The sequence below is a fragment of the Silene latifolia genome, chromosome 1 (assembly GCF_048544455.1).
Source record: "Silene latifolia isolate original U9 population chromosome 1, ASM4854445v1, whole genome shotgun sequence".
Classification (NCBI taxonomy): domain Eukaryota; kingdom Viridiplantae; phylum Streptophyta; class Magnoliopsida; order Caryophyllales; family Caryophyllaceae; genus Silene; species Silene latifolia.
Window position 1 is genome coordinate 43,126,318 of NC_133526.1, and position 27,852 is coordinate 43,154,169.

Genomic DNA, 27,852 nt, shown 5'->3' on the forward strand with positions numbered 1-27,852 from the left:
AGCTTGTGACGGGCTAAAATCCTGTCACAAGCAAGACGCTTTGTTTTCCCTTAGCCATGGGGTTTCCCACTGGGTTCTCCCGGTAAGGTTTTTAACGAGGCAGCATGGTATGTGTATTATGAGACATTAAACATTTTTGAATGATGGACATCCGAGAGAGAGTGTTATAAAATATATGTTATGTATGCATGTTCGTTGCACATGTAACACTTTATATGTTATCAATTTTAAATACTCCTACGTTACAACAAAGTGTAATGATAAATAACATGTACAAATTAAAGTAATCAAGATTAGTAAAAATTCTTCTCTCCATATTCTCTTTCCCTCTATCCATATTAATCTTATATTTATCTTTATTTATAACAAAAACAACTGATGATTAAACCTCTTCAACAAATTTTACTAACTGAAATGCAAGAGAAACATGTCATAAAATGTATAAACTTTTACAATCTATTTCTCCTAACAATACTTAGATAACAAAATACCAATACGAACGCCTATTATTTTACTGAATAATCTTATAATTCTAAATAAGTCTCTTATAAAGTAATTTTATACAAGTAGTAAGTAACTATAATACTTTATGTGAAACTGCCTTACATAAACATTTGTGATACCTATAAACTATTCAATTTTCTCTCTTTTACATGAAGAACTTTTATCTATTTTCTTGACTGGACTCCTTCAATCCTAAGCATTTCTAAAAGAAAGTCGTTCCACGTGTCAATGGGCCCAGGTAAACACCAATGTACACAATCATTATACAATGTCACATTTTCATGGGCCCAGTGTCCATACCTACTTGGGTGCCCATCGGGCCTCAACAACATGGGTTGGGTCATATCCATGAGTCGCAACTTAAGCCCAATTTTCAAGCTCAATTGTTGAGCCTTCTTAAATTCATCTAATTGGGCCATATACAATTCCAAATCCACCCCCTGTAAATTAATCTCGGTACTTTTAAATGGTTTTTGCTTTAAGCAATTTCCACCTTTATTCCACTCCCCTCCTTCAAAGTGTGAGGGAGCAAATGTCCTCATATACACTACACCCTTAAAGTTGTCCCTCCCCAAAATCGTTCGAAATAGAGTTTGGAACGCAGCTTGGTACCCGAAGGCGATGGTGTAGTCTTTGACATTGGGTATTTGACAATAACGACATCCAATAAGTTGGGCTTTTTCGTAGTACATCATGGACCGGAAGAACCAATGACCCGCTGATATTATAATGTAGTCAAATTCATCTATTTGGGCCGCCCATATGGGATCCGGCTCGTCTAGATAAAGCCCAAAGACACCTGTTTCAGTCGGGCCATTTGGGTCATTTTCTTGGGCCTTGACTAGGAATGGAGTCCAAAACGCTACAAGAGTAAAGTTGTAAGAATGGTAATGCCAACGCTCAATGTGTTCATCTTTTGTGGAATGTACGTTAGTTGGGTATTCTACCTGCAAAAGACAGTTTTTTAGAATATATTAGCAAAACCATTTAAGCATGTACTCAATGTCTAAACGATAATAAACTCCAAAATTGTATAGCTAGGAATTTGGAAATGTATTAAACATGTTGTTTCGGGCAATTCTACCGTAAGATAAACTCTAAATGAAAATTAACGGTTGCAGGTTCTCTTGTCATTCTAAAAATAAAAAAATTGAGAAAAAAGAAGCTCCTAGAGTAGCCGTTAGCCCATTAGTGTTGGTGTTAAGGGGTTAGTAAGGACAGTCATCCATCACAGCAATGAAAATTTTTAGATTGTAAGTTAATATTTTGTTTAATTTTTCTAGTTTGCATTATTTTATTAGTAGTTTTACTCTTGAAATTTTTGCCCAAACAACAAATATTGACTTTGCGACTAGTTCTTAGATCAAATTTGGAAGCTTCGTTAATTAATGCAAGGAAGATAATATCATAAGGGCTTAGAGAAAATATAATAATATGAACTCTTTTGAAGATCAAAGATAAAAGTCGTTAAGGAGGGTAGTATATAACTATAGAAGTGTGGAGAGACAAATCCGGTAACATGATGAAGTTTTATTTTTATTTTCTTTATGATTTGGTTAATAATTGCAGTACATAAGTACGTTACTGTTTTATTAAATTTTTACTCTATAATAGAATTATTTTTATTATGGGAAAATATTACCAACTTGTCATATTACCAACATGTGATAAATATTTCGTTAATATTATATTTATCATAGTTTGTGGTATATCTTTGTACATTACCGTTTTACATCTTTTTTATGTTTTTTTTTTGGGAAAATGTAAGCTTTCTCATTAGCAATCAAAGATATCCCATACAATTACAATATTTTGCCTTAATTAAACATGATTAGGCTCAACTTCCCTTAATATATTTTACCCAATTTTGGACTCTTACACTTCGACACCTAACACCACATTGTCCTATACTCATTTTCACTTCGTTTTTAACTGATTTTAGCAAAACATCAGGCTTTACAACATAGCCTTTTATTCTACTAACATTCCTGCAAAACTAAATATTATAAATTAGACTGGCCAACCTAACAACAATAATCTTCTTCCTGCACGCAGTCTGCTGTCTCCATTCAATCCACTAGTTTATCGCATCCTGCTGGGGGTAGTTTCACGAAACACCAGTAGTCGGAAAGCATTAAAACGCATTGTTTACTAAACTAGCAGGAAAAGAACAGGTGCTCATGACATTCTTCCTGCAGACCACATAAATAACATATGTCTGTGTGCTATCAACCAGCATATGAAGGAATTCTTTGGAATGATCTACTTGTTTAGCATCAAAGAATACCAAGCAACTCTATCACCGTCTGGTTTGAGCTACTGGTATCCTGCTTTAATAGTATATTACTCCACTTCAGTACTGTTGAATAAGTTATGCATAAATATGTTTTCCACCTAGCATATCTTTATCCATGCACAGCTGCTCCGAGTCCCAGATTCATAGTCCTTCCAAACAACATTTTTAATGTAAAAAACATGTATCCACGTAACCCAGAGATGGTCAGCCTTAATAGTCACCCACCAAACATACTTCCCTACAACTGCAATGTTCTAAGCATGAAAATCCTTAATTCCCAGCTGCCCTTGTCTTCTTGACTTGCTAACTTACTCCCAAGAAACAAAAACAGGGCTTTGTTTTTGCTCATTGCCATACCATAGGAAATCTTTACATATGGCCTCAATTTTCCCAATTACAGTTTTTGGTACAATGAATATTTGAGCCCAATAACTATGCAAATTACTTAGTACTGCTTTGATGAGCATTAATCTGCCTGCATAAGAAATTTTTCTCAAACCCAATCCTCTGGTTCTATCCACAACTCTATCAACCAAGCAGTTGTAATCCAACACAGATAATCTCTTAGGTTAGACATTTACCCCTAAGTATTTGAAGGGAACTATCCCCATCTTTATCCCAGTGGCAAATTTTATGTCTTTAACCAATTGTTCATTAATGCCATGGTAATATATGTTGGACTTACCACAGTTCATAGATAAACCAGTTGATTTAGAGAAATCCTCAAAAGCCTTCAATATTAGTTCTATTGATGCTCTCCCCCCTTGCAGAACAAGATGAGATCATTAGCAAAACACAAGTGTGAGAGCTGAATTCCATTACATAGTGGATGAAATCTAAATCTGCTGTGTTTATGCACCACCATTAAAATTCTACTCAAGTAATCCAGTCATAAGGTAAAAAGCAAAGGAGAAAGGAGGTCTCCCTGCCTGAGCCCATTTTTGCCTTTGAAAAAACCAAATGTCTCCCCATTCAATGACAAAGAGTAAGAAGCGGTAGTGACACACTGAGTGAAAATCTTTACAATATGACCAGGGAATCTAGTGGCTCTCAGCATAGCGTCCAGAAACCCCCACTCAACTGAGTCATAGGCCTTCTGTAAATCCAATTTCATCATAATTCTGGGAGAACAACTCTTTCTCTTATAAAGTTTGATCAGATCCTTACAAATGAGGATATTCCCCACAATATCCCTGCCTTATATGAAAGCGCTCTGAGAAGGATTGACTATATCAGGAAGTACGTTTCCAATTCTAGCACATAATACTTTTGATAGTCATTTGTAAATCTTGTTGCAACAAGTTATTGGCCTGAATTGCATCACAGTTTCAGGCAATTCAACTTTTGGGATTAAGGTGATAATTGTATTGTTGCATTGCTTTAAAAGCTGCCCATATTAAAACACACTCTGGATGACAGTAATTACATCAGTACCAACAACATTCCAGTTGTCCTTAAAAATTTGACTGTTACACCCATCAGGCTCAGGGGCTTCGTCCAAGGTATATCGAACATTGCTATCCTAATCTCCTCCCCAGTTACATGAGCATTCAAAAGGGAGCGGAGTTCTTCCGTTTGACACTTACCTTAATCACCTTCACATTTATAGGACTCGCATTCTTTGAAGTGCCCAATAAAACCCGATCTCTTTATGTTTACCTACCATATACTTTAAATTCTAGAGTTATCTTATTTTTGGTGTGTTTGGGAACCTACGATTAGAATTGAATTTCGTAATTGAGACATCTCCAGTGTTTAAAAACTCTTAGAATTTGGAATTCGGAATTAGACTCAATTCATCATCAATTCCAACTTAGTTAGATTTTGAGGCTATCAAATTGCTATCATATAGTAGGTATTTGAATTCTATCACTAATTGATTACGTTTTTTGGTGATGCAAAATTCGTCGCAATATTCCTATTATAATTTTTTTGTACAATCGCAAACAACTTTTTTATTGTAATAAAAAAATCTAAAAAAAATTTGTGACCTAGCTCATACCCGCTCCGCCCAATTCCAATTCCAATACCATGGATTTCTACACAATTGTTAAATTGATATTTGTAATCGAATTCAAGGTGATCTCCAAACAAATATTTGAAATTGGATTTGGAATTGAAGTCAAATATTTTGAGTTCTACAATTGAAATCATAAAAATGAAATCAATTTCGCAGTTGCCAAACGCTACCTTACATAGTTTGTACAAACAGCTTGAATTCATAAAAATGAAATCAAACACTTTCCCTTATATGCTATTAGAATTCTCGTCAATCCCGACTTGATCAACCCTAAATTAAAGCACCTAGTTTCATCTCCATCAACCGTCCAAATATGACAAACTCGTCCACCACCATTGACACACACAAAAAAAAAAAAAAAAAAAAAAACGACCCAACCACTCTTCCTTGTGTCCTTGTCAACCTCTCCATGATTGAATAACTCAAACTCTTCAGCTATCTTCCATGGAAAACCCAAATTGAGTAGATCTTATTTGCCTATGACTTTTGCTCTTTTCTCAACAACAAAAATATCATCCCAGCCGAAAAAATTACCTTTGATGACAAGAAAACAACCCTTAACCCGACCTATATGACTTATAAAAGCCAAGACCACCTCCTTTTTGTATCTCTCCTCTGTACCATTTCCCCATCCATTTCACCTCTTATCCTTCTAGCAAAAACAAACCACGAGGCTTATACCATCTTAGCCACCACATATGCAAATCCTTCTCGAGGTCACATCGTCCTCCAAATCAAAGAACTTCTTTCCTCCCTTGCAAAAGATAATCAAACCATAGTCGAATACATTCATATCATCAAAGCATGTACTGACCAATTGGCCATCATGGGTAAACCCATGGATATTGAAAAGATAATTGCTAAATTCTTTCGAGGGCTTGATTATGAGATTTTTAAACCAATCACTGATGTTAACCTGGCTCGTGATGAACCTATTATCTTTGAGTCCCTCCATTAAAAATTAATCAACTTTGAACTCACACTCAAACACATCACACCTACCACCCTTACCCCACCACCACACACGCCGTCTCTCATAACTTCTCGACACACCGCTCATATGCAAAACAACCTTCACCATATCACTCTTCGTCCTCGACCAACTCAATCCCTAACCCATTTAAAGACAACTGCTAATTTTGTCATGCCGTAGGACACGTCATCCCTCAATGTTATAAATTTAAAGACCTATGCCTAACTGTCATTTTCCCTTTACCTATAACTTTCTTTCTCTTTAACTGTCCCTCACCACCCTTGGCCAACATGATTGCTAATGTTGCAGCCTATCATGCCCTCCTCGTATGATGCAAGTCACCACATCATACCAATGATCTCACAAACCATTATTTACATACTCCCTATCATGGTTCCGATGAACTCATTTTTGGCGATGGCTTTATTCTTCCTATCTCACACATTGGTTAGTTACATTACTTACTTCTAGTACTAATATTGTTGTCAATAATGTTCTTTACGTCACTAGTATTTATCAAAAAATTCTTTCAATTTCCCAACTTTGTTTTTATAATAAAGTTTTTGTTGAATTCTCACATCCTAATTGTTTTATAAACGAGATTCCGACGAACAAAATCATCCTCAAAGATAACAGTAATCACGGCACCTACCATTGGAACCCACCTGTACATCATGTCTACACCGGTATTGCTACAAAATCCGTGCATGGCATCACCATGTCGGAAATCTGTCGGCTTCTAGTTCTAACTATTTACGTAGCAACTTTAATTAGCTATTTGTTCTATTAAATTTGGCAGTTGTGAGTCTTGTAACGCTAACAAAAGTCACAAACTACCGTTTTCTCTATCATTTATTAATATTAATGCACCTCTTCGAGGTTTTTTTTCCAATGTTTGAACTTCTTCTATTTACTCTTATAAAAATATTAAGTATTGTCTTATGTTGATAATTTTACAAAATACAATTGGCTATATCCAATAAAAAACAAATTCGACACCACCACTATTTTCAACTGTTTCTATCTCTTGGTTGAAAAGTTTTTTAGCAGACCTATCTTACAACTATTTTGACAATGACGATGAATATCTTAAGCTCTACTTTTACCTTTCTAACATTGGCATTGGCTAACTCACGTCTCCTCTTCACACCCCTGAAGTCTTGAACACAACGGTTATGCGGAAAGTTGTCATCGCCATATCGTTGAAATCAGACCCACATTACTTTTATATTCCCGTCTCCCACTTACCTTCTGGATTTACGCCTTCACCGTTACGATTTTCCTCATTAAATGTCTCATAACACAAACACTAAATCACTACTCTCAGTTTCAAACTGTTCGACACCTTACCAAACTACTCCAAACTTCGCAGCTTCAGTTGCGTATCTTTGCTACCCATGGTTCTGTCCATACACCAAACAAAAACGTGAACTTCACTTAAAATCGTGTATTTTTATAGGTTATTTCCCCCATCGAAAGTGCTTACTGTTATCTTTAACCTACAACTAATATTCATTTCTCGTCATGTGAAGTTCATTGAAGACCAATTTCCATACACCACCCTCGCCACTATTTAGACCTTATCACTTCTCATTCCAACTTCTCGACAATGGTGCGCCAATGATGGTCCTATCGTCATCCCAAGCCCTCTGTCCCTTCTCCCACTACACCTCAGTCCCTTCCACCCTCCCCCTCCTAACCACCTATGTCATCCACGCTCTCCCCCTTCCTCCTCCCTGTTCTATTGCCCGCCACAGAACCAACTATACCACCCTCTCCTCATCCCCTTTCCCGAACCATTACAGACCGTCTTTCCAGTAATTAATATTATCAAACCCAAACCAAAATATGCCCAACTCATCGCCCTTCAATAAACCTTACTACCCACCCATACTAAAAAAAGCCCTTCTCCACCTCTTTGGCGCGTCGCTATGTTAGAAAAATATGGTGCCCTTAACCGTAATGAAACATAGACGCTTGTGCCGCCTAAACTCGCCTGCAATGTTCTTGGTTGCAAAAGGGTTTATTGAATCAAATATATTCCCGACAATTCAATTGACAAGTACAAAGCACGCTTAATCACAAAATATTTCATCAAAGACCTAACATTGACTTCTCGGAAACTTTTAATCCCCTCATCTAAGCGGCTACGGTACGTCCACAAGTGATTGGAGCCTTCTCCAACTCGATGTTAATAATGCATTTTTTCAACGAGCCTGGACCAAAAATGTTTACATGGGTAAACCCGCTAGACCTCCCCGACTTTTGTTTGTAAACTATATAAAGATATTCACGGATGAAAACAAGCACCTCATATTTAGTACACCAGCGTTATGTTTCCCTCACCACCTACGAGTTTCGCAACTCACCTGTGATTAGTCATTTTTTCTCTACATCACGCCAATTACCATTATGTACAATTTAGCGTATGTTGATGACATCATTATTACGGGTCCTCATCACGAAATCGTTACGAAATTCATCGCGGTCCTCTCACAAAAATTCTCACTTAAAGATTTAGGCCCGCTTTCATATTTCATAGGTGTTGAAATCACACAATAAGTCCGGTCTTTAGTTAACTCAAACAAAATATATTCACGACCTTCTTGAAAAATACAAACTGCTTGACTTGAAATCAACCTCAACCCTTATGGCCACGTACCTTTTACTTACACAGGCCGAAAAGCCTCCCACTAACTTCTGTGAACTAGTTGGAAATTTCCAATATTTGTCTATCACTCGTCTTGATATTGCCTTCACGGTCATCAAGCTTGCAAAATTTATGGAAAACCCAACTGACTCTCATTGGTCCGCGACAAAACATGTCCAACACTACTTACATTATTGTACTCTACATCATGGCTTACAACGTTTCCGTTCCACTCCACTCCGTCTTCATGCGTTTTATGATGCTAATTGGGGTAGTGACATGAATACATATGTTTCCGCAACTGGCTATATCACATTTCTTAGACGTAATTCGCCTTCATTGGTATCCCGCAAACAACGTGCCCTTGCTTGCTCATTTACCAAGGCAAAATTTCGTCTTGTAGCGATGCCAGTGCCCAACTACTTTGGCTTTGTTCGTTACTTCATAAGTTCAATCTTCCGCTTTTGCAACAACTCGTCATCTATTCTGACAACCTTGGAGCTACTGACTATTCTGTCAACCCGGTTTTCCATTTTCGCATGAAGCATCTTGCCCTGACTTTCCATTTTGTTCGTGAGCAGGTTCAATTCGGTCAGTTAAGTGTTCAACATATTCTAGGTGAATAGGTGATGATGTGCTAACCAAACCGTTACCTACACTTTAATTTGGCTTCATTTATTGCTTTCCAAAATTGGGTTTTCCTCTAGATCGTCCATCTTCCAGGAACGTCTTGGAAATATTACAAAAAGCTCGTAAATATTTCGTTAATATTATGTTTACCATAGTTTGCGGTGTAACTTTATATATTACCCCTTTTTTTTTATCTTTTGTACAAGTACTTATCTAGTTTTGTATTTATCATATACTTCAAATTCTAGAGTTCTCTTATTTCCTTAACATAGGTGGTAGAACTAGTATAGATGTACTTGTTGGTTATTCATTGTGAATAAGAAAAATTATTCATTCACACTTTCTCTTATATTTATTTCTCTAACGTTTTTCAATCTTTATATATATATATTAATCTTCTAAGATCTATTGACACATGGCATGCTAATATTTCAGCCATGCTTACATGGCATTTTGTAATTATTTTGAGTAATTTGAACATTGCACATATCACGGAAAAAAAAAGTTAAACATAACACTTAAATCAATTAAAGAAACAATATAAAACATATCATTATTTACCAAAATTAAATTATGATTATCAATCAATCCCTAAATTCACGAATATTTCAAGTTCAGATAATCAATTGAAAATATAGATTATAAACTAATTTACTATAGGTATATATGATATTCTTTCAAGCAAAATTATGGAATATATTTAAAAATTACGGAATATATGATTCTAAAACTATTTTATAACCGAAATTATGGAATATTTTAAATTCCTATATTGATGGTACTCTTCCAAAAAACAAACATATTCTTAACCATGTTAAATCTACAAACTACAGTAACGGTAAAAAAAAATACTCCATCAGCTATTAGCTATTGTGGTTATCAGTAATTATAAAGTTAAGATGGTCTTATACTGTGAGACGGTTCTATTATGTGAAAAGACAACTTATTTGTTAGCATTAAATGAATATTATTTTTATATAAAAATGAACTGTCTCATGGTGTGAGACCCTCTTATTTTTTAATTTTTAACTCATTAAAAAAAGATAATTTTTTATTAATTTAATAATAACTTAATTTTTTTTTTATTAACAAAAATGTACAGTTTCATAGTTGAGGTTGTCTTAACCTATAATTTATGAATATATTTTACAAGCATTAATTTTTTTTAATGACTTTTTAATGTGTATACGAGGGTAGAAGGGCAGACTTCATTTGAGATTATTTTTCCGATAATTTTTTACACCATTTAAGTGGGGTTATATATCCTTTATGTTGTCTATATACCTCAAACGGGTTGGGCGGGTCGGATCATATAGGTCGGGTATAGCGGGTTCAAATACGGGTCGAGTCATATGGGTTATGGATCGCGTTATTAGGGGTAAAGTGTGGGTCAACAATTAGTATCTAAGACCTTTTATAGATCGGAAAAATATTTTTTAAAAACTAAAGTATATTTAAAATTAGATTTTAATCATATTAAATATTTAGTTTTTTAATTATTTTTTCAAATATATTATATAATAAATATTAATATTTTGATAATAATTATTTTAATTTATCTTTGTCTCAACAGGTCGACGTGTTCGTGTCGGATTTCACTTAAATTAACGGGTCATTTTGGGTTCCAGATCGAACAAGTTACAGCTCAAGATTTTCGGGTTTTGACCCCGGAAAAAATGGGTGAGGTCGGGTCGGGTCGAAATTTGACAGGTCTATATCTTAGTCATGTCTTAAACTCATAACTTATCATTTAGTTAAAATAATATGGATACGAATTGTACAAATAACCAACTCTAATTTGTTGTGTTTTACATTTATATAATATCAACTTTCGTATGACTTTAAGTTTATTAACAATATATGGAGTATTAGCTGAAAGGTAATCATGTAACCACGGAGTATAAAACAGTCCGTGAATTTCACGGGTTTAAAACTAGTTTAGTTTTATTTTATCATAATATTCCTTGTATTTAAGTCCAAACACACCATTTACCTTTTACTTTTAAAGAGGAACTAAACAAAATTGCATATGACTATATTTTCTCATATTGTAATACACCGTAATTTTGTGGAATTCATAAACCTAATTTACGTGATTTGAATAGTTAATTAAAAGCATTATAATTAATAACTGTATATAAGACGGTAATTAAATAATAAAATAATGGATGAGTCGGGAAGCATTGAGCCGTGTGCTACTCATGTAACATTAGTAGTATAATAATAATTGTATTTGTATAATAATAATAATAATAATAATAATAATAATAATAATAATAATAATAATAATAATAGTAATAACAATAACAATAACAATAACAATAACAATAATAATAATAATAATAATAATAATAATAATATAATAATAATAATAATAATAATAATAATAATAATAATATAATAATAATAATAATAATAATAATAATAATAATAATAATATTGTTATAATAATAGTAATAGTAATAATAATAATAAAAATAAGGTTGGTTAGGAGAGGCTTCTCTCTAGAAGAAAAAAGGCGATTTTCCGATGAAGCTCGTTGTTTAACCACCCTTTTTCTTTTTCCGACCATGGGACGACCTAATAAGATTGCTATCAATGTTCTGCAACCACGTCGGGGTAGATCTGCGGAGGATGTTACATCTACGCCGATAGGTAACCCTAATTCTGTTAATGTTCTTATTAATAAGGCTATTGAAAAATCGATTGTGATCTCTGGAAGTAAAGCTACCACTAGTAAGGCAGCAAGTAACAATACAATGGGAAAATCTCCAATCAGTGGCTCTATAGTGGTGGCTCCGGTAGTGGCTCCTCAGGTTGTTAGTTCCTCACCTTCGGGTGTTAGCTCTGATGCTCAGGTTCCTTCTGCGGTTCTTGTGTCTAGTGTTGTTCTTGAGCCAGCTACTACAGTGGCTCCTGGTAAACCGAAATGGCTGATAAAGTTACTCAGTCCGCAGTTGGTGTGGAACTTCATGGAGTTAGGGGATGTAGTCCTTCTGACCCTGTTGTTATTGAAGTTGATGACATACAGAGTGAATTGTTGTACTGGCAGAACACTTTGGTTGGACAATTTATTTGTGGAAAGCCAACCATTGCCCAGGTGAAGGAGTTTGTGGGTAAGCACGCAATGAAATCATGTTCAGAAGCCAGAGGTTCTCTATTTTAAGAAAGGTTGGTTCTATTTTAGATTCTCTAACAAAGAGGATATGCAATTAATTTTGAGGGGTAATTCATGGAGTCTGGGGGGTCAGTCTCTCATTCTCAAACAGTGGTCACCTCATTTACCTAAGGAGCTGGATAATATTTCTAAGGTTCCAGTTTGGGTGTTGCTGCCTAACCTGGACCTTCAACTGTGGTATGTCAAAGCCCTTAGTAAGATTGCTAGTAAAATTGATACTCCCTTGTATGTTGATCGAGTAACAACAAATAAAGAGAGACTGACTTTTGCTCGTATTATGATTGAAGTGGACCTAGCTCAGTCCTTCCCTGACTTTGTGGGCATTCATACACCATTTATGAGACAGATTATGCAGTAAGTCATCTATGAATGACTTCCTTATTACTGCACACACTGCAAAAAATCGGGTCATCAACAGAAAGTTTGTAAGCTGTTGAAAAAGTGGCACCAAACGAGTCTAGGGCATAGGATAGTGGAACTGTTCTTTCTGAACAGTCCACAGATGTAACCCATGACAGTGGCTCTGCACCTTTGTAACCCACTGTTGTGGCTGTACAAGTGGGAGATGAGACCCAAGATATGAAGATTGTTGCTCCAGGTTCTGGTGGGGTTGTTACCCCGTTCTTGTGGTCAATAATCCTCTGTTTTGTTAGCTAGGGATAGGGCTTCCTTGGATCATCATGAGTCTGGTGGCATCCGTTCTCATGCTCTGCCCAATAGCTTTGGGACCCTTAGTCATGAGCTGGTCCCTAATGAGCAGAGGGAGCTCGAGCAGCAATCTCAGCATCCAATCCCTGTTTCATCAAACCAGTTTGGTCTTTTGGCTATTGACAATTTGGAGGTAATCAGTGGCAGTGATCAAAAGAAAAAGTTGGTCATAGTAGTTCAACAAGTTCAGTCGTCTTCTGGCTCTACGTGGATGGAGCAAGAAGTTAGTGAGAAAGAGGATCCACCTCCACTTCATTCCCCATAAAGATAGGAGTTTGGAACATTAGAGGCATGAATATGCTACTAAAGCAATCAGAGGTTATTTCTTTGTTTCACCAAAAAAATATTGGATATTCTATGCATTACAGAAACTAGGATTAGGTCTGTAAAGGCCTCTTCCATTAAAAGGAAACAATTTAAGCATTTCTTTACTGTTGACAATTATTCATCTCATAATAATTGTCGTATTTGGGTTATTTGGAGGGATGCAGCTCTTGATATTGTTGTCCTTGACAGTAATAGTCAATGGGTTCATATGAAAGTCATAAAGGGTTCCTTACACCTGGAGATCACTTTTGTTTATGGGTTTAACCACCCAGCTCAAAGGTTATCCCTCTGGGAGTTCTTGGTTAACAACGTTAATTGTACTTTTCCTTGGTTAGTTCTGGGTGATATGAATTGTGTAAGAACTACTGAAGAGAGACTCAGTTTTGTCCCCCCCCAACATTGTTGCCATGGAGGAGTTTAATGATGCTATTGAAAATTCTAGTTTAGTTGAACTCAGAACACAAGGTCGCTTCTTCACCTAGGCAAACAAGCAAGAGTTAGAGGATAGAAAATGGATAAGGTTGGACAAGGCTTTGGCTAATTATAAGTGGCTGATGATTTACCCTGATAGTTATGCTGAAGCTTTACCTGCAGGGATCTCTGATCATTCCCCTCCGGTTATTAAGTTGCTTTCTCATACTCAGATCAAGCATGACTCCTTCAAATTTTTAAATTGCTGGAGTAAAGATCAGCCGTTTTTACCCATGATCAACAAGGAGTGGCACTCCCCCATAGATGGATGTAAGATGTACAGGTTGGTTAAACATCTTCATAGACTCAAACGTAGCCTCAGTACTCTTCATAAAGAATGCTATTCTGGTATCATCGACAAAGTTAAAGCTCTCCAACAAAGGCTTCGGCACTGTTAGCTTAAACTCCAACATGACCCTGTCAATCCTTACCTCCTTGCTGAGGAAGAAATGGCTAGTCAAGATTACTGTAAATTTAGGAATGTCGAGCTCAGTATAGCTTATCAGAGGCCTAAAGATTTTGACATTAAAATGGGGGATGCCAGCACCTCTTATTTCTTCTACAAAATTGCTGCTAGAAGAAATAATTCAGCTATTTCTAAAGTAGTGGATCTTCAGGGCATTACTTGTACAACTCCCAAAGATATTGAAGTTACTTTCCTTGACTATTATATTGGTCTTTTGGGGACTGAAAATCAAGTTATTGGTTTTGATGCCCATATCATGGCTGCTGATCACTGCTTCAATGAAGAGGAGGGTTTTGCTTTGCTTGCCCCTATCACTCCCCCAGAGATTAAAACTGCCCGATTCTCCATTGACAGTAACAAAAGCCCAGGTCCATATAACTATTCCTCAGATTTTTTTTAAAGAAGCTTGGAGTGTGATTGAGGATAGCTTCACAAATGTTGTCCTTGATTTTTTCACTACTGGCAAACTTCTCAAAGAGGTGAACTCTACTTTAATTTCTCTCATTCCAAAAGATATTGCTCCCTCTACTGTCTTGGATTATAGGCCAATCTCTTGCTGTACTACAATTTACAAAACTATTAGCAAGGTACTGACTCATCAGCTAAAGAAAGTTATGCCACTTATATTGGGAAAGGAACAAGCTGCTTTTGTGTGGCAGATGGGTCTATTTTTTACAACACTATGCTGGCTACTGAGCTTGTCATGGGTTATGGTAGAAAATATAAAACTCCTAGATGTGTGGTGAAAGCGGATATCAGGAAGGCATTTGATACTGTTAACTAAAATTTTCCTAAGGCTATTCTTCCTCAGTTTGGCATTCCCCAGGTTTTCTGTGACTGGATTATTGTCCTAGTTACTAGTCCTCGTTTTTCTCTGAACATCAATGGAAATTCAGTGGATTATTTTGCTGGTAAGAGGGGGCTTAGGCAACGGACCCTCTATCCCCCTTGCCTTCCTCTGTATGGAAGTTTTATCAAGAATTTTAAGGAATATTTTCAGGATTGACCATTACAGCTATCACCCTAGATGTGTCAGGTTGGATTTAACTCATCTAATTTTTGCTGACGATCTTTTGGTATTTGTTAGGGGAGATCTGCCTTTTGTTGTTGCAGTTCAGACCTGCTTAATTCACTTCTCTAATTATTTTGGCCTCACTCCAAATCCTTCTAAGACTAATATCTATTTTGCTGGAGTCAGAGATGATGTCAAGGCTTTAATTTTGGTGAGTACTGGTTATGTTGAGGGGTTTTTTCTATTTAAATATCTGGATACTCCTCTCCACTTCTCTAGGCTAACTAAAGAAATCTTTCAACCTCTTATGGCAAAAATCAAGAGTAAGCTTGGGTCATGGGCAGGCCAGCACCTCTCCTATGCTGGCAAGGTACAATTACATAATTCTGTTATTTTTGGTATTGAATCTTTTTGGTGTGCCTACATTCTGCTTCCAAAGGGGATAGTCCAGGACATTGATAAAGCTTGTAGACAATTTCTTTGGGGAGATGGGTCTCACAGACGTATGCTTTTCTTCAGTTGGAAGAAGATGTGTAGAGATAGGCAGCAAGGGGGTTTTGATATTAGGGAAGTTTTAAGCTGGAATAAAACGCTTTTATTAAAAATGTTCTGGAAGTATCACTTCAATTATGGATCCATTTGGATGCAATGGTCCAAGGAATACATTTTTTAGCACAGGTCATGTTGGGAGCTGGATTCAGTTCAATCCTCTATCTGGTAGCAGATTTTATGCGTTCGTGATGAATTTGTTGCAAAAGTAGGGTGTAGGGAGGGGACTGAGGAACTTTTTCAGGCCTGGCATTCCAATGGTAAGCTACCTTTAAAAGAAGTATATGATCTCTTCCATGGTTCCTATCCTGTACTGAAATGGATGAAACCTTTACTAGATGGAGTGATTGTCCCCAAACATGCCTTCATCTCCACTCTAGTTGCTCATCATGCTCTCCCAACCATTGATAACATCTATAGTAGGGGGATGCACATGGTTAGTCGCTGTGCTCTCTGCCTTAGTGCTACTGAAACAGGCCAATATCTGTTTTTTGGTTGCCCTTATTCTAAAAGGATTATGCAAGGTCTGTTCACCTGGCAAGGAGTTACTAAGCGTGTTCTCAGTCTCAAGCATGAACTCTACCACTTGGCTCACTACAGAAGCAAAAAAATGGAAGAAGAAACTGGCTGTTTGCTCATTTGCTGCAGGAGTCTATGACATTTGGCATGAAAGGAATTGCAGAATCTTTGTGGGTTCTCATCGCTCTATTGACCAGCTACTTAGATGGATCAAGTATTGTGTCTATCTTCAAATGTATGCTTGGTCTAAGGGCATAGTAAATTATGAGATGCTTAATGTACTTGTAGGTGTGTAGTAGGCTAGGATATCTTCTTATTTTCAGTGGCTCTATTTTGTAACAACTTTGTTTTCCCATTTCATGAACGAGAATGATGATCTCTTTCAATAATAATAATAATAATAATAATAATAATAATAATAATAATAATAATAATAATAACAATAATAATAATAATAATAATAATAATAATAATAATAATAATAATAATAATAATCAATTTGAACGTTAGAGAGAGAGAGATGGGGGAGGGGCGATTTCACGATCCTGACTGCCGCTGTCACTGCCGCTCTTTTCTCCGTCACCACCGTCACCATCTTACGCCGGCCATCTCTTCCTTGGTGTTATTGGTGTCGGCGGCTGTTGAGGGTTGCAGTATTGGGTTTAGGGAATCGTGTTTTTTGCCGTTATTGGTTTAGGGCTTCGGTTTCTGGGTTATTCCTCCGCCGTTGGCTGCCAACAACCACCCCGCGTCGACCGTTAGACCTCACGTCGCCGGTCAGGGGCAGTTGTTGTGGGTTGTTCATACGGTGGTTCTGGGTTGTGAAGGAATTGCGTGCAGGTTGTCGTCTTTCGGGGATAATTGTCGCCGGCCTTGCGATCATGGTCGACCTGCGCCATCACCAGTTGGCCATCAGACCTCAAGTCGCCGGTCATTTTGGTGGTGGCTGACGGCACTGCTTTGGGTTTTCCTTCCACCGGTGAGTGCTCGTTTTCTTCTCGTTTTTTTTCCTGTTTTTTATTCACGCTGTTCGTTGCTTTGCGGTGGTCTGGGGCTTGTTCCTGTGACCGGCCACTGCCGCCTCTGCCACTGTCTTGTGTGGGTGGGTTCAGGTTGTAGTGGGTGTTACGGTTTGCTTGGTGTGGAGTTTCGGGTTGTGTGGGTGTTGGGCCGTTTGTCAACAGCTACGGTGTGGTTTGTTGGTGGTGGTCCTCGGCTGTTCAACGCCGTTGTGTGCGAGGAAGGGTGTTGGGTTTTGTTGTCCTTTCATGCCTGAGCTAGTACGGTACCATTGTCCTTTTTCGGGTCTTCATGCGTGTCGGGATGGTTTCGGTAAGGGCCTGACTAAGGCGGCATGGCAGAAACATTTACAGGACCGACATTGTCATGATGGTGCGTTGGACCTTACGCGTCAGACTCTTACTGATAGTTTGACTGTTTATTCCAATGCCGAGAGTTCTTTGAGACGGATGGGGCTCTGGTTGTGTGGGGTGTGTTTTAAAACCCGTACTATTAGAGTTAGATGTCGGCATAGTCGGGGTGATATTGTGATGCATCCAGAGTGTGTTGATGGCCACTACACCTTCCATATTCACGGTATTCCGATACCTTTGGCTCCTTCTACTTCGGTTTCTTCTGATGATAGTGTTGAGCTTGTTCAGTGGTCTATATCTTCGCTTGATCGTTTATTGTCATTAGGCCTTCGCACCGTGAAATCTATTCCTCCTAAGTGTCGTCTTGGGTTTGCTCGGGCCTTGAAAGGGGCCTTGGATGAGGTGTTTGATTCCCCTAGTGATCTCTCCCGTTGGGTTCATTTTCTTGTTCTACCACTTTGTTTGCTTAGGGCTTTCGCTCCTCGGAGTAATCATGAGTGTCAGACTGCTATTCGGCGTCAGCATCAGGAGCAGAGTATTGCCAGGGCTATCCTTGCTTGGGGGGCACCTGGGGGGAGGGGGAGGGGTTGCAGTTGTTGCAGGAGTGTTTTGATGAGGGTCCTTCTTCATTTTCTGTGGATGAGGATCTGGATTTGAGTGAGCTTAACCTCCGCCAATGTCGGCGGAAGATTTGTGATGACCACTATACTGCTGCTGTCCGGGTGCTTTCTTCCTCTGGGGTCGCCCCCTACTCCGATGCCACTCTTGTGGCCCTGCGTGAGAAGCATCCTGTCGCCCCGCCTCCTTCATTGCCTCCTTTGTCTGGGGATCATCATCCTCTGGTTGCTTCTTCGGCTGTGGTCTTGTATATGATTCAGAGCTTCCCACGTGGTACCTCCTGTGGGAGGGATGGTTTTCGTGCCCAACACCTTATGGACTGTTTGAGTGGCGTTGCTGTGGCTATCTCTGATGATTTGATCACTTCTATTACTAGGGTGGTTAATCTTTTTCTTGAGGGCCGGTGTCCTCTTCCTCTGGGGTGAGTACATTGCCAGCGCTCCTCTCACGCCACTCGTAAAAACCGGGTGGTGGGGTTCGTCCAATTGCTGTTGGTACGGTCTAGAGACGGCTTGTCTCTAAGGTTGGTGCTTTTATGGTTGGTCCTTCTTTATCTTCTTATTTTGATGGGCTTCAGTTTGGGGTGGGTGTGTCCGGTGGAGGAGAGGCTATCTTGCATGCCTTGAACCGGCTCATTGAGGCTCGGGGGGACTTAGGTGGGGCTTTCTATGTTGCTGGTTGATTTCCAGAATGCGTTCAACCTTGTTGATCGTTCGACCATGCTTCAGGAGGTCCGCCGTCGTTGCCCGGTTCTTTCCCGTTGGGTGGAGTTTTGTTATTCCAGCCCTTCCCGTCTTTTTTATGGGGGAACAATGCTTGTGGTCTTGTCAGGGTGTTCAGCAGGGTGATCCGTTGGGCCCTTTGCTTTTCGCTTTAGTTTTGCATCCTTTAGTTTGCAAGATCCGGGACACTTTTGACCTCACTATGCAGGCGTGGTACTTAGATGATGGCACCATCGTGGGTGATACTTTGGAGGTGGGGAAGGTTTTGGATTTGATTATGGTGGATGGCCCTCGTTTTGGGCTACATCTTAATGTCTCCAAGACGGAGGTCTTTTGGCCCGTTGAGGATCCTCGGAGTCGGCTTCCTGGGGTTTTCCCCCCTTCTATATCTCAGCCATTACGTGGTGTTACAGTTTTGGGTGGACCTGTCAGTACTTGTCCTGGTTTTAGCAGTGAGATTGTGGCGAAGAGAGTAACTAAGACCATTGAGCTAATGGACTTGGTTGCGAGGATTGAGGACCCGCAGTATGAGTTGCTTCTACTTCGAGCTTGTACTGGTATTTCTAAGCTTTACTTCTCACTTCGTACTTGCTCCCCTAGTGTTTTTGGGTCTGTCCATCTTCCTTTTGATGTCGCTCTTCGTTCTAGCTTGGAACGTATTGTCACCGCGTCTGGGCGGGGTTTTGGGGATTGGCAGTGGTGCCTTGCTACTTTCCCTTTTCACCTTGGTGGCCTTGGTGTCTATGCGGCGGGAGATGTTTTATTCTATGCTTTTATTGCGTCCCGTTTGCAGTCTGCTGGTTTGCAGGCTAAGCTCCTCGGCCCTTCTGGTATTGTAGCTGCTGGCCCTTCTTTTGATGATGCCGCGCGGGTGTTTACTTTGACTACAGGTTATGGTATCTTAGGTAACCCTAGTGAAATTGCTGCCCCCAAACTTATGAAGAAATTGGCAGACATTTATTTCGCGACGGTTGCTGCTGCCTCAGAGTCTGTTTTCTCTTTGACACCACGCCAGGTTGCTTTATGGCAGTCTCAACAGGGGTCTCACTCCTCTGATTGGTTACGAGCGGTTCCTATCTCGGGGTTGGGTCAGACTATGAACGGGAGGACTTACCTTAGTGTGCTTGGGTATCGTCTGGGTGTTCTGTTATTCACGGTATCTAGGCCCTGTCCTGCTTGCTCTCGGGTTTTTGTTGAGGATGTTTTTGGGGACCACACTGGTTCTTGTACTGGTACTGTGAGCGTTAAACATCAGCATAACCTCGTCCGGGACACTCTTTTCGACATCTGTTATAGATCTGGTATTACTGCGGGAAAGGAGGTTGATATCGGTTTGGTTGATGGGCATAGTGGCTCTCTTCGTCCTGCGGATATGCTTTCTTGGGACAGAGGGCGGGATGTGTGCGTTGACTTGACAGGATCTTCTCCTTTGACTCAGACTGGGATGACGGATTTTGTGCCTGGCCGGGTTGTCGCTGATGCTGCTCAGCGTAAGTGTGCTAAGTACGGGGATTTGTGCGCTGCAGCGGGTTTATGGTTTCCTTCATTTCTCTTTCTCTTCACTTGGGGAGCTGGGTTTGGATGCTGTTGCCTTGCTCAAGCGAATCCACAAATTCTCGGTATCTCAGGATGCGGGGGTTCGGGCGGCCGCTTACATTTTTACTAGACTTAGCTTTGCTGTTGCTAAGGGTGTGGGAGCCCAGATTGACTCTCGGCTCCCCACCAATTTCATGTAATTTTTTATTTTCATTTTAATGAAAGCTGCGCATCCTTTTATAAAAAAAAAAAAAAAAAAAAAAAAAAAAATAATAATAATAATAATAATAATAATATGGTAATTACATATTTCCTAATTGCTTCTTTATACCCTATGACCTACCTATATAAATAGACCTTATTCATCATAGAACACAAATAATTCATTAGAGGCATAAGGAGAAAGATCTAGAGAAGAAAAGTAGAGAAATTTCATAGAAAACTATTGTCTCAAGGTAATATTTTAAGACCGTCTTATGTATACAATTTTCTTTGTTATAACTTGTTTATTAGACCACCGATTGACATGCCACTTCCATGACTTGAACGACTGCCATGAGGGGACCACCATTGACCACCTTAGACCGGCGGGAGAGGGGCGTTTGAAGGGCGTTTTAGCGGGGGGTTGGTTATGTTGTTTTACACGTTTTATATATTGTTTTGAACCCATATTCAATCGTGACTGACCTGGGTTTGGGTTAGGGTGGTACCTAGGGTTCGATCAACCACCGTGGGTGGTCAGGGTTGGTTAAGGGTGGTGGTTTGCGCGGTGGTTGGCCGGAATTACGAGCTATGGCAGAATTGTTGTTTAAACACGATGGAACAGTTTAACACTCGTTGCCTTGACTTTTTGGACTCGAACTGGGGTTCGTTGGTCGTGGGGGGAGAGAGTCGACCATGGTGGATGTGTCGTGGTGGTTGCAGGTGGTGGCTTGTGGTGGCGGTATAAACGCGAAAACAAGGGAGTAATAATGTTTGTATGTGACCGTCTTAAGACGAGCACCGTGACCGGTGTAGTTGTAACGAGTGGAAGAGGGAGCCACCTCTGTAACCACCGTGAGTCATAGGTGACGATGGTAGTGGTGATAAGTGGTGGGTCCATATGGGGTGGCCGAAATGCGCAGATTAAAGAGTGATGTTGGTGACGTTGTTGTCGGGTTGAGTTAAGGAGTATACCCCAACTGTGTCAGCTTGACCTTGACCATGGGGGATGGTGTGACCAGTGGGTCCACCGTGAGGTAGAGGAGGACTACAGTGGTGGCCACTGGTGGCAGGGGTGGTTATTATTGGTGGGTGTTGCGGGTTTGTGTGTATTGAGAGTGTTGAGTGTTTGTGTTTGTTGGTGTTGGATATGAGTGTTAGGGCGTGGATTGGTGACCACCAATGGTGGTTAGGAGTGGTGTTTGGAACGTGGCTAGGCTGCCGGCAGTGGTCTCTCTCGGTTGGGCCGGTAGTAGAGGTGGTTGTGTCGGGTTTGGGTAAATTAAACGGGTTGATTGAGGTGTATGACGTGGGTGTGATTGGGTGTTTCGTGTTGGGATAACAAGGGTTTGTATATGGTTTGGTTTTAAGACGGGTTTGTATTATTAGTTTACGTATAGCCATAATTGATATATTTAATTAATAAGTAATGAATAATTAGTTATATAAATAGTTAATTGTTTTATAATTAGTTTAACTACTTTATATAATGAGATTAGGTAGTAATTGTAATTGTAATTATTAATATGTTAGATGACGGATTTGTGAAGGAGTTATAATCGGGATTCGTCTGCTTTATTATTTGGATTGCTTGAGCTGCTTAATTGGATTTGCTTGCCATATAGGATAATCTACTCATTTAACTGTGTCTGATTGAATTGGCTTGAGCATGAGATATGATAGTTGTTGATAATTCCGTTGTTGAGATTTGGCATATTGTTATGAAATGGATTACTAATAATGAGCTATTATTGTGAATTGGTTAGTATACTTATAACATATATTGTATGTTGAGATTTGGATTATGCGGATTTTGGACGGCCCCAGGCTGGTTCTACGGACCATGTCTCTGGTGGATAATGTGGTTGATTTATTGGTCTGCCCCAGGCTTAGTCTCTGGTGGATCATGTGAGTAAATGATTGGAAGGCCCCAAGCTTAGTCTCTGGTGGATAACGTGGACAGTTGAAATTGGGATATGGCATATTGACAGTTGTGAAATTATTATTGATTTGTTATTATAATGTATTTTATCCTACTCAACCTCGTGGTTAACAGTGTATTCTTGAACACCTGTGATGAATCGTAACCGGAGAGCAGACTTGACAGGTACTTAAGATTAGTTGATTTGGGAGCTTATGGGATGCGTGAGGACGACTCGGCCAGTCTACCTAGAAGTCTAGATCATATAGTTTATTAATCACTTTATTTAATTCCACTGCGAGTTGTAATTAATTTTATATTGAGTTTTTAATTGGTTAATTTGTAATAAACATGTAATCGCTAAATTTTATTTAAAGTACTTTGGTTTGTTGTACTTTGTTATTCAATACCTCGGGAAACCGAGATGGTAACGCTCTCATTTTTTTGGGAGGCATAGCTAAATGCTCCTGAATAAATGGGGGTGTTACACATATATATTGGAAGAAATCGCGAAAATTCTCTTCGATTATAAATAGTGTCAAAAATACAAATGGTGTGTTTAGATATTAATGGAGGGAGTATTATTTATCACAATTCTTGTTTAAGATGGGAAGTGTCTTAAACTTAAAACTGTCAAAAGAATAGATAAAACAAAAGTAAAATGTCTAGATATTAGCAAAAAATTTGTCCTATCTATAAAAGTGAAATGTTATTAAATTTATTTTAATCTTAAGACCGATATATAAGAGATACCAATTTATTATTTATTTATTTGCATACTCATTTCCAATTTCTAATGATGAATCATATCTTTTCAAATCCAAATAATGGTTAAATCTACCCACAAAATTTGGATTCCCACTTCGCCATTAATAGAACCCGTGGACCTTTATAAGACATGTGTAGCAAGTTAGCTACCTTCATTTGGATCAATAATGATGCCTACTAAAATCACATTATGATATACCTTACCTGAGCACTTAAATAAACTGATAATGAATTGTTTTAACTTAAATTAGAAGCCTTGGATTTAAACCTTTAGAATACAGCGGTGTTAAAACTCATGAGGTAGTGTGTCACCGCCTTAATGGTCTTATTCGGCTCAAATTTAGATAAAACCAGATGACATATATAAAAAAAAACTAGGTTTGTGACCCGTGAGATTCACGGGTTTATCTGTTTTAGTTTTGTTATTTTTATCGTATTGTTTATATTTGTCTGAGCAATTAGTTGATCCATTAAAAAAATATAGTCTTGAAATACATAAAAATTGGTTGATTAATGCCTTATTTCTTCGACAATTTTGGTTTATTTTCAAAACTATATATTGTATTTTAGTTGTTATTTTGATTAATATACTAAAAACACGTGGTTTTAAAAAAAGTTACCTTTCAATGAGTCCATTAATTCACGACACCATGTAAAAAAAATTAAATGCTTATAATTAAAGGTTACTTTTTGATTAGATTGTATAGATTTTGTACTAAATTTTCTATGTTAAAGTTTGAACTCGCTTTGTCTTCCGGCAAATAAAGTTAGTAAGTAAAGACGAAAGGGCAAATTAATGCATAATGTTGAATTATTTCTCTTTTTTTTTTTTTTCCTTCTTTTTTTGAGAATAATAAATCTCACAATGTAAGGAGCTTAAAACTTATAGAATTATAAGGGTTTTTATCTTCTCAATATTTTAATTATCATAAATCATATGTAGCATAGTTATGAACTTTAATAAATGCTAGTCTTACTATATCATCTATACCAATTTTGTCAAAAATTCTAAATTTTATATTTTTGCATAAATGATAAAATGAGTTAAATAATAGCCTACTATAAATCTCATTGCAATCTCTTATGTGTTATAAGACATATGCATTAGATAATATGACATGGACGCATAAATATTAGATAATAATTTACATTTAGCCGTTATCTATCTCAATAGAATTTTTTTGTCCAACTTGTTAATAAAATTGACATCCTCGCAACTCCAATTTCATTCTATGAGAGCTATTCTTAAAAGGAAAAATGATGAATAAAAAAGAAAGACATACCCAAATAAAACATACATTTGAAAGTTTCTGAAATACTAAATTTTATTTATGAACCTAAAAACAATTAATCATTCGCATTCATGTAGTCAATTTTGTAGTTAGTTTATAACATAGTATTGAGTATAATGGAGAGTATTTGTTTAAGCAATTCTAGTATTTCTCTTCTTCAAATAGTCTTCTTTCTCTAATGTATGAACTATCCCTAAAAAAAAATCCTCTGAGTGATTAATAAAAAACAAAATGGTAGAATTTGTTTTATGTAATATTAACCTTATATATCGTTATTAATTTAAGTTTTCGCTTAAATAATGTAAGAAATAGGGTATTGAATCATAAAGATGTAGGTATATTTACTTATGAATAGCACAACTCCACAAATCTTGATAGCCCCTAATTGAGAACAAAACAACATATATGTGAAGGTTAAAAATGTGAAGATTACTTCATAGCCAGTAGAACTTAAAAATAAATAAATTATTAATTTAAAACCTTAGTACACTTACCTTGATGTTGATACAATGATAAGAAAGATTATTGACACATATATATAATTCTTTTGGCGATGGGAATAAAAAAATATTCGCTTTAATTTCGGCTCACAAATGTTGCCTTCCATCAAACATTTATAGCCAAATGAGGATTCGTTTTATGACTTTGGGGTTTTTTTTATTATTACCAAATTTAATATATACATAAATATGTATAAATTTTTTATGACTTTTGAGCATTCATTTTCATTATTAGCAAATTTAATATAGACACAAATATAGAGTAATGAGAAGTGAAATATTAAAGGTTTACTTTATTTTTTTTCTTTATTTTTTTTTACAAAATCCACATTGCATGATAATTATTTAGGGAGTTATCTTACGAACTAAAAAATGGTAGATATTTTGTATTCCCTTTTATTTATAAATCATATTTATAGATTTACATATGTATTCAATTTAATGAAATTGAGCAAGTTTATTGCAATAATATTTAAGAAGGAGTTGCACATATAAATAATTTAAAATTAGAGTGATGTAAATTTTATTTTTCGTTTAACCAATTGTAGTTTTAAAAATTAAAATGTCAATGTTTACTGTTAAGTATGTTATTATTTGCCATTAATATTTATAAATTCTTTATTATTTCATAAACGGCGTAAAATTAGAATTATGTGATATTTATTTGTTACTTAAAATATTCTAAAAATAAACGTAGAAATTTAAAATTTAGTATGAATTTTGATTTTTAATTGTTTTTTAATTTATCTAGAAATTAAAAGGGCCAAAATTTAATGTTTGTTATGCTAATTTATTTTTTATGTAAATATTTTTTAATTTGTGTATCGTTTTAAATGAATCATTATACGAACATGAATTACCCTCTTAATTAAACACATCATACTACATGAAGGATTGGTGACATGGAATTTTGGTAATGCAAGGTGACTTTTAAGGTTTACCCTTTTAATAATATTTATAGACTCCGTCCTATTAATAATAACTCTCCCCCTTTCCTTTTTCATCTATTCATATAACTCTCCTCCTTTTCTTTTTTAGTAAAGTTTTATACATATTTTAATCACCTCACTGCACAACAATATCCACAATACCATACTTTATCTTATTTTAATCAATTAACCTCACAACAATACTTATTTTAATCACATAACCCCACAATACCTTCCCTCTCTTCAATTATCTCACTTTATCACAATACTTTAGCTTATTTAATTCAACAACCTTAATTCACGTGTCACCCTCCAATAAGGAGAGTTATTCCGAATAGGAGGGAGTATATATTATGAAGTTGCCTAGATAAGAAGAATGAATGATGATGCAGTTTATAATTACGATACTTGACAAGGTGACATATTGATTATACTCGCATAACGTAGACGTGCAGTGGCTTCACTAATTGGTAGGAAGGAATGTAGGATAGAAATGATGATATTGGCATGATGTCTTTACGAACCTTATGCTACAAGTTATTTACTGCATTTTACTAATTTTCAATGTAAAACGATTGTTATATTTTACATAATATTAGTGTAAAACGATTTAATGTACAAGCGACTAATATTAGATAATTTTAAATAATATTAGCTCTCCTATTAGTATACTAAAAAAAACTTGAATTTCGATGAAATACCAACAATTGTTATATTTATACTAGTTATTGTTCTGTTGTTCGGTACTACCATATTTACATTAAATTATTTTAATAATATATATGGTGAATGATGGTACTGAAATTGATTATCATAAGACACAAGGCAGTATATATATATAAGCAATAATAATGATGGTTAAAACTGGAACGTACCCGAGACAAAAGGCAAATCAAGGACTGCATATGATTTCTAGCAACAGAATCACCAACAAAAGCTAAGGATTTTCCTCGAGTAAAGCATACTATGAGGACCTAAAGTATACATCTATGTAGCTTTAAGGATCTAAAGTTTCAAAGTTAAGCAGTGAGGACCTCTAACTACATGTGCCGTTACATTTAGCAAACTTCCGTTAACTTCTCTACCTATCATCTTTGTCAAATAAATATATTACCCAATTGTTCCCTATTAGTGTTAATTAATCACAAATATACGTACAAAGCTGCTATATTTCTTTCCTTCCTCCTAATTTACAAGTTACAAGTGGTGCTCAATCCATCCCTTGAATATCTTGTTGTTTTCACGGAGTACAATTTTTTATTTTTTTTGTATATATACTTCGTAAAAATTGGACATAATATAGCAATCATAAATATTTGTGTAAGCAGTTTTGCAAAAATTTGTCGTAATACGGGATCTTTTACTAACCACTTTTACCCACTAATAGGGTTGTATTTGAATCCGTTCTATAATTATATTAGTGTAAAACCGTCTTACACCCAATTACTCGGTTGAATATGATCACTTCTTGTAATTGTTAATTTATGCGGGTTTATTCTTGGACTCCTTCCCAAAACACCTCGTACTATTATATTTTGTAGGCACTTGTAAAGATGATATTCCATCTTTATTCTACAAATGTGGGATAAGGGTTTGCACCTAACAGATCGAGTAAGTGGAAAAATGGGAGACGATAAACCCGTAACAGCACATGAATTTGGAAACGGATTAAAATTGTAAAAGATTTAA

General features: G+C 37.0%; 1 protein-coding gene across 1 annotated transcript; it reads right to left on the reverse strand.

Moving 5' to 3' along the window:
* Nucleotides 1-489: 489 nt before the first annotated feature.
* Nucleotides 490-27,255, reverse strand: LOC141645093 (protein trichome birefringence-like 19). The gene is made up of 3 exons (XM_074453978.1): nucleotides 27,220-27,255; nucleotides 27,039-27,137; nucleotides 490-1,451 (listed from the first exon to the last, which is right to left on the reverse strand). Exons 1-3 carry the CDS (start codon nucleotides 27,253-27,255, stop codon nucleotides 669-671), a joined length of 918 nt encoding a protein of 305 aa, XP_074310079.1. The 3' UTR covers nucleotides 490-668.
* Nucleotides 27,256-27,852: the final 597 nt, after the last annotated feature.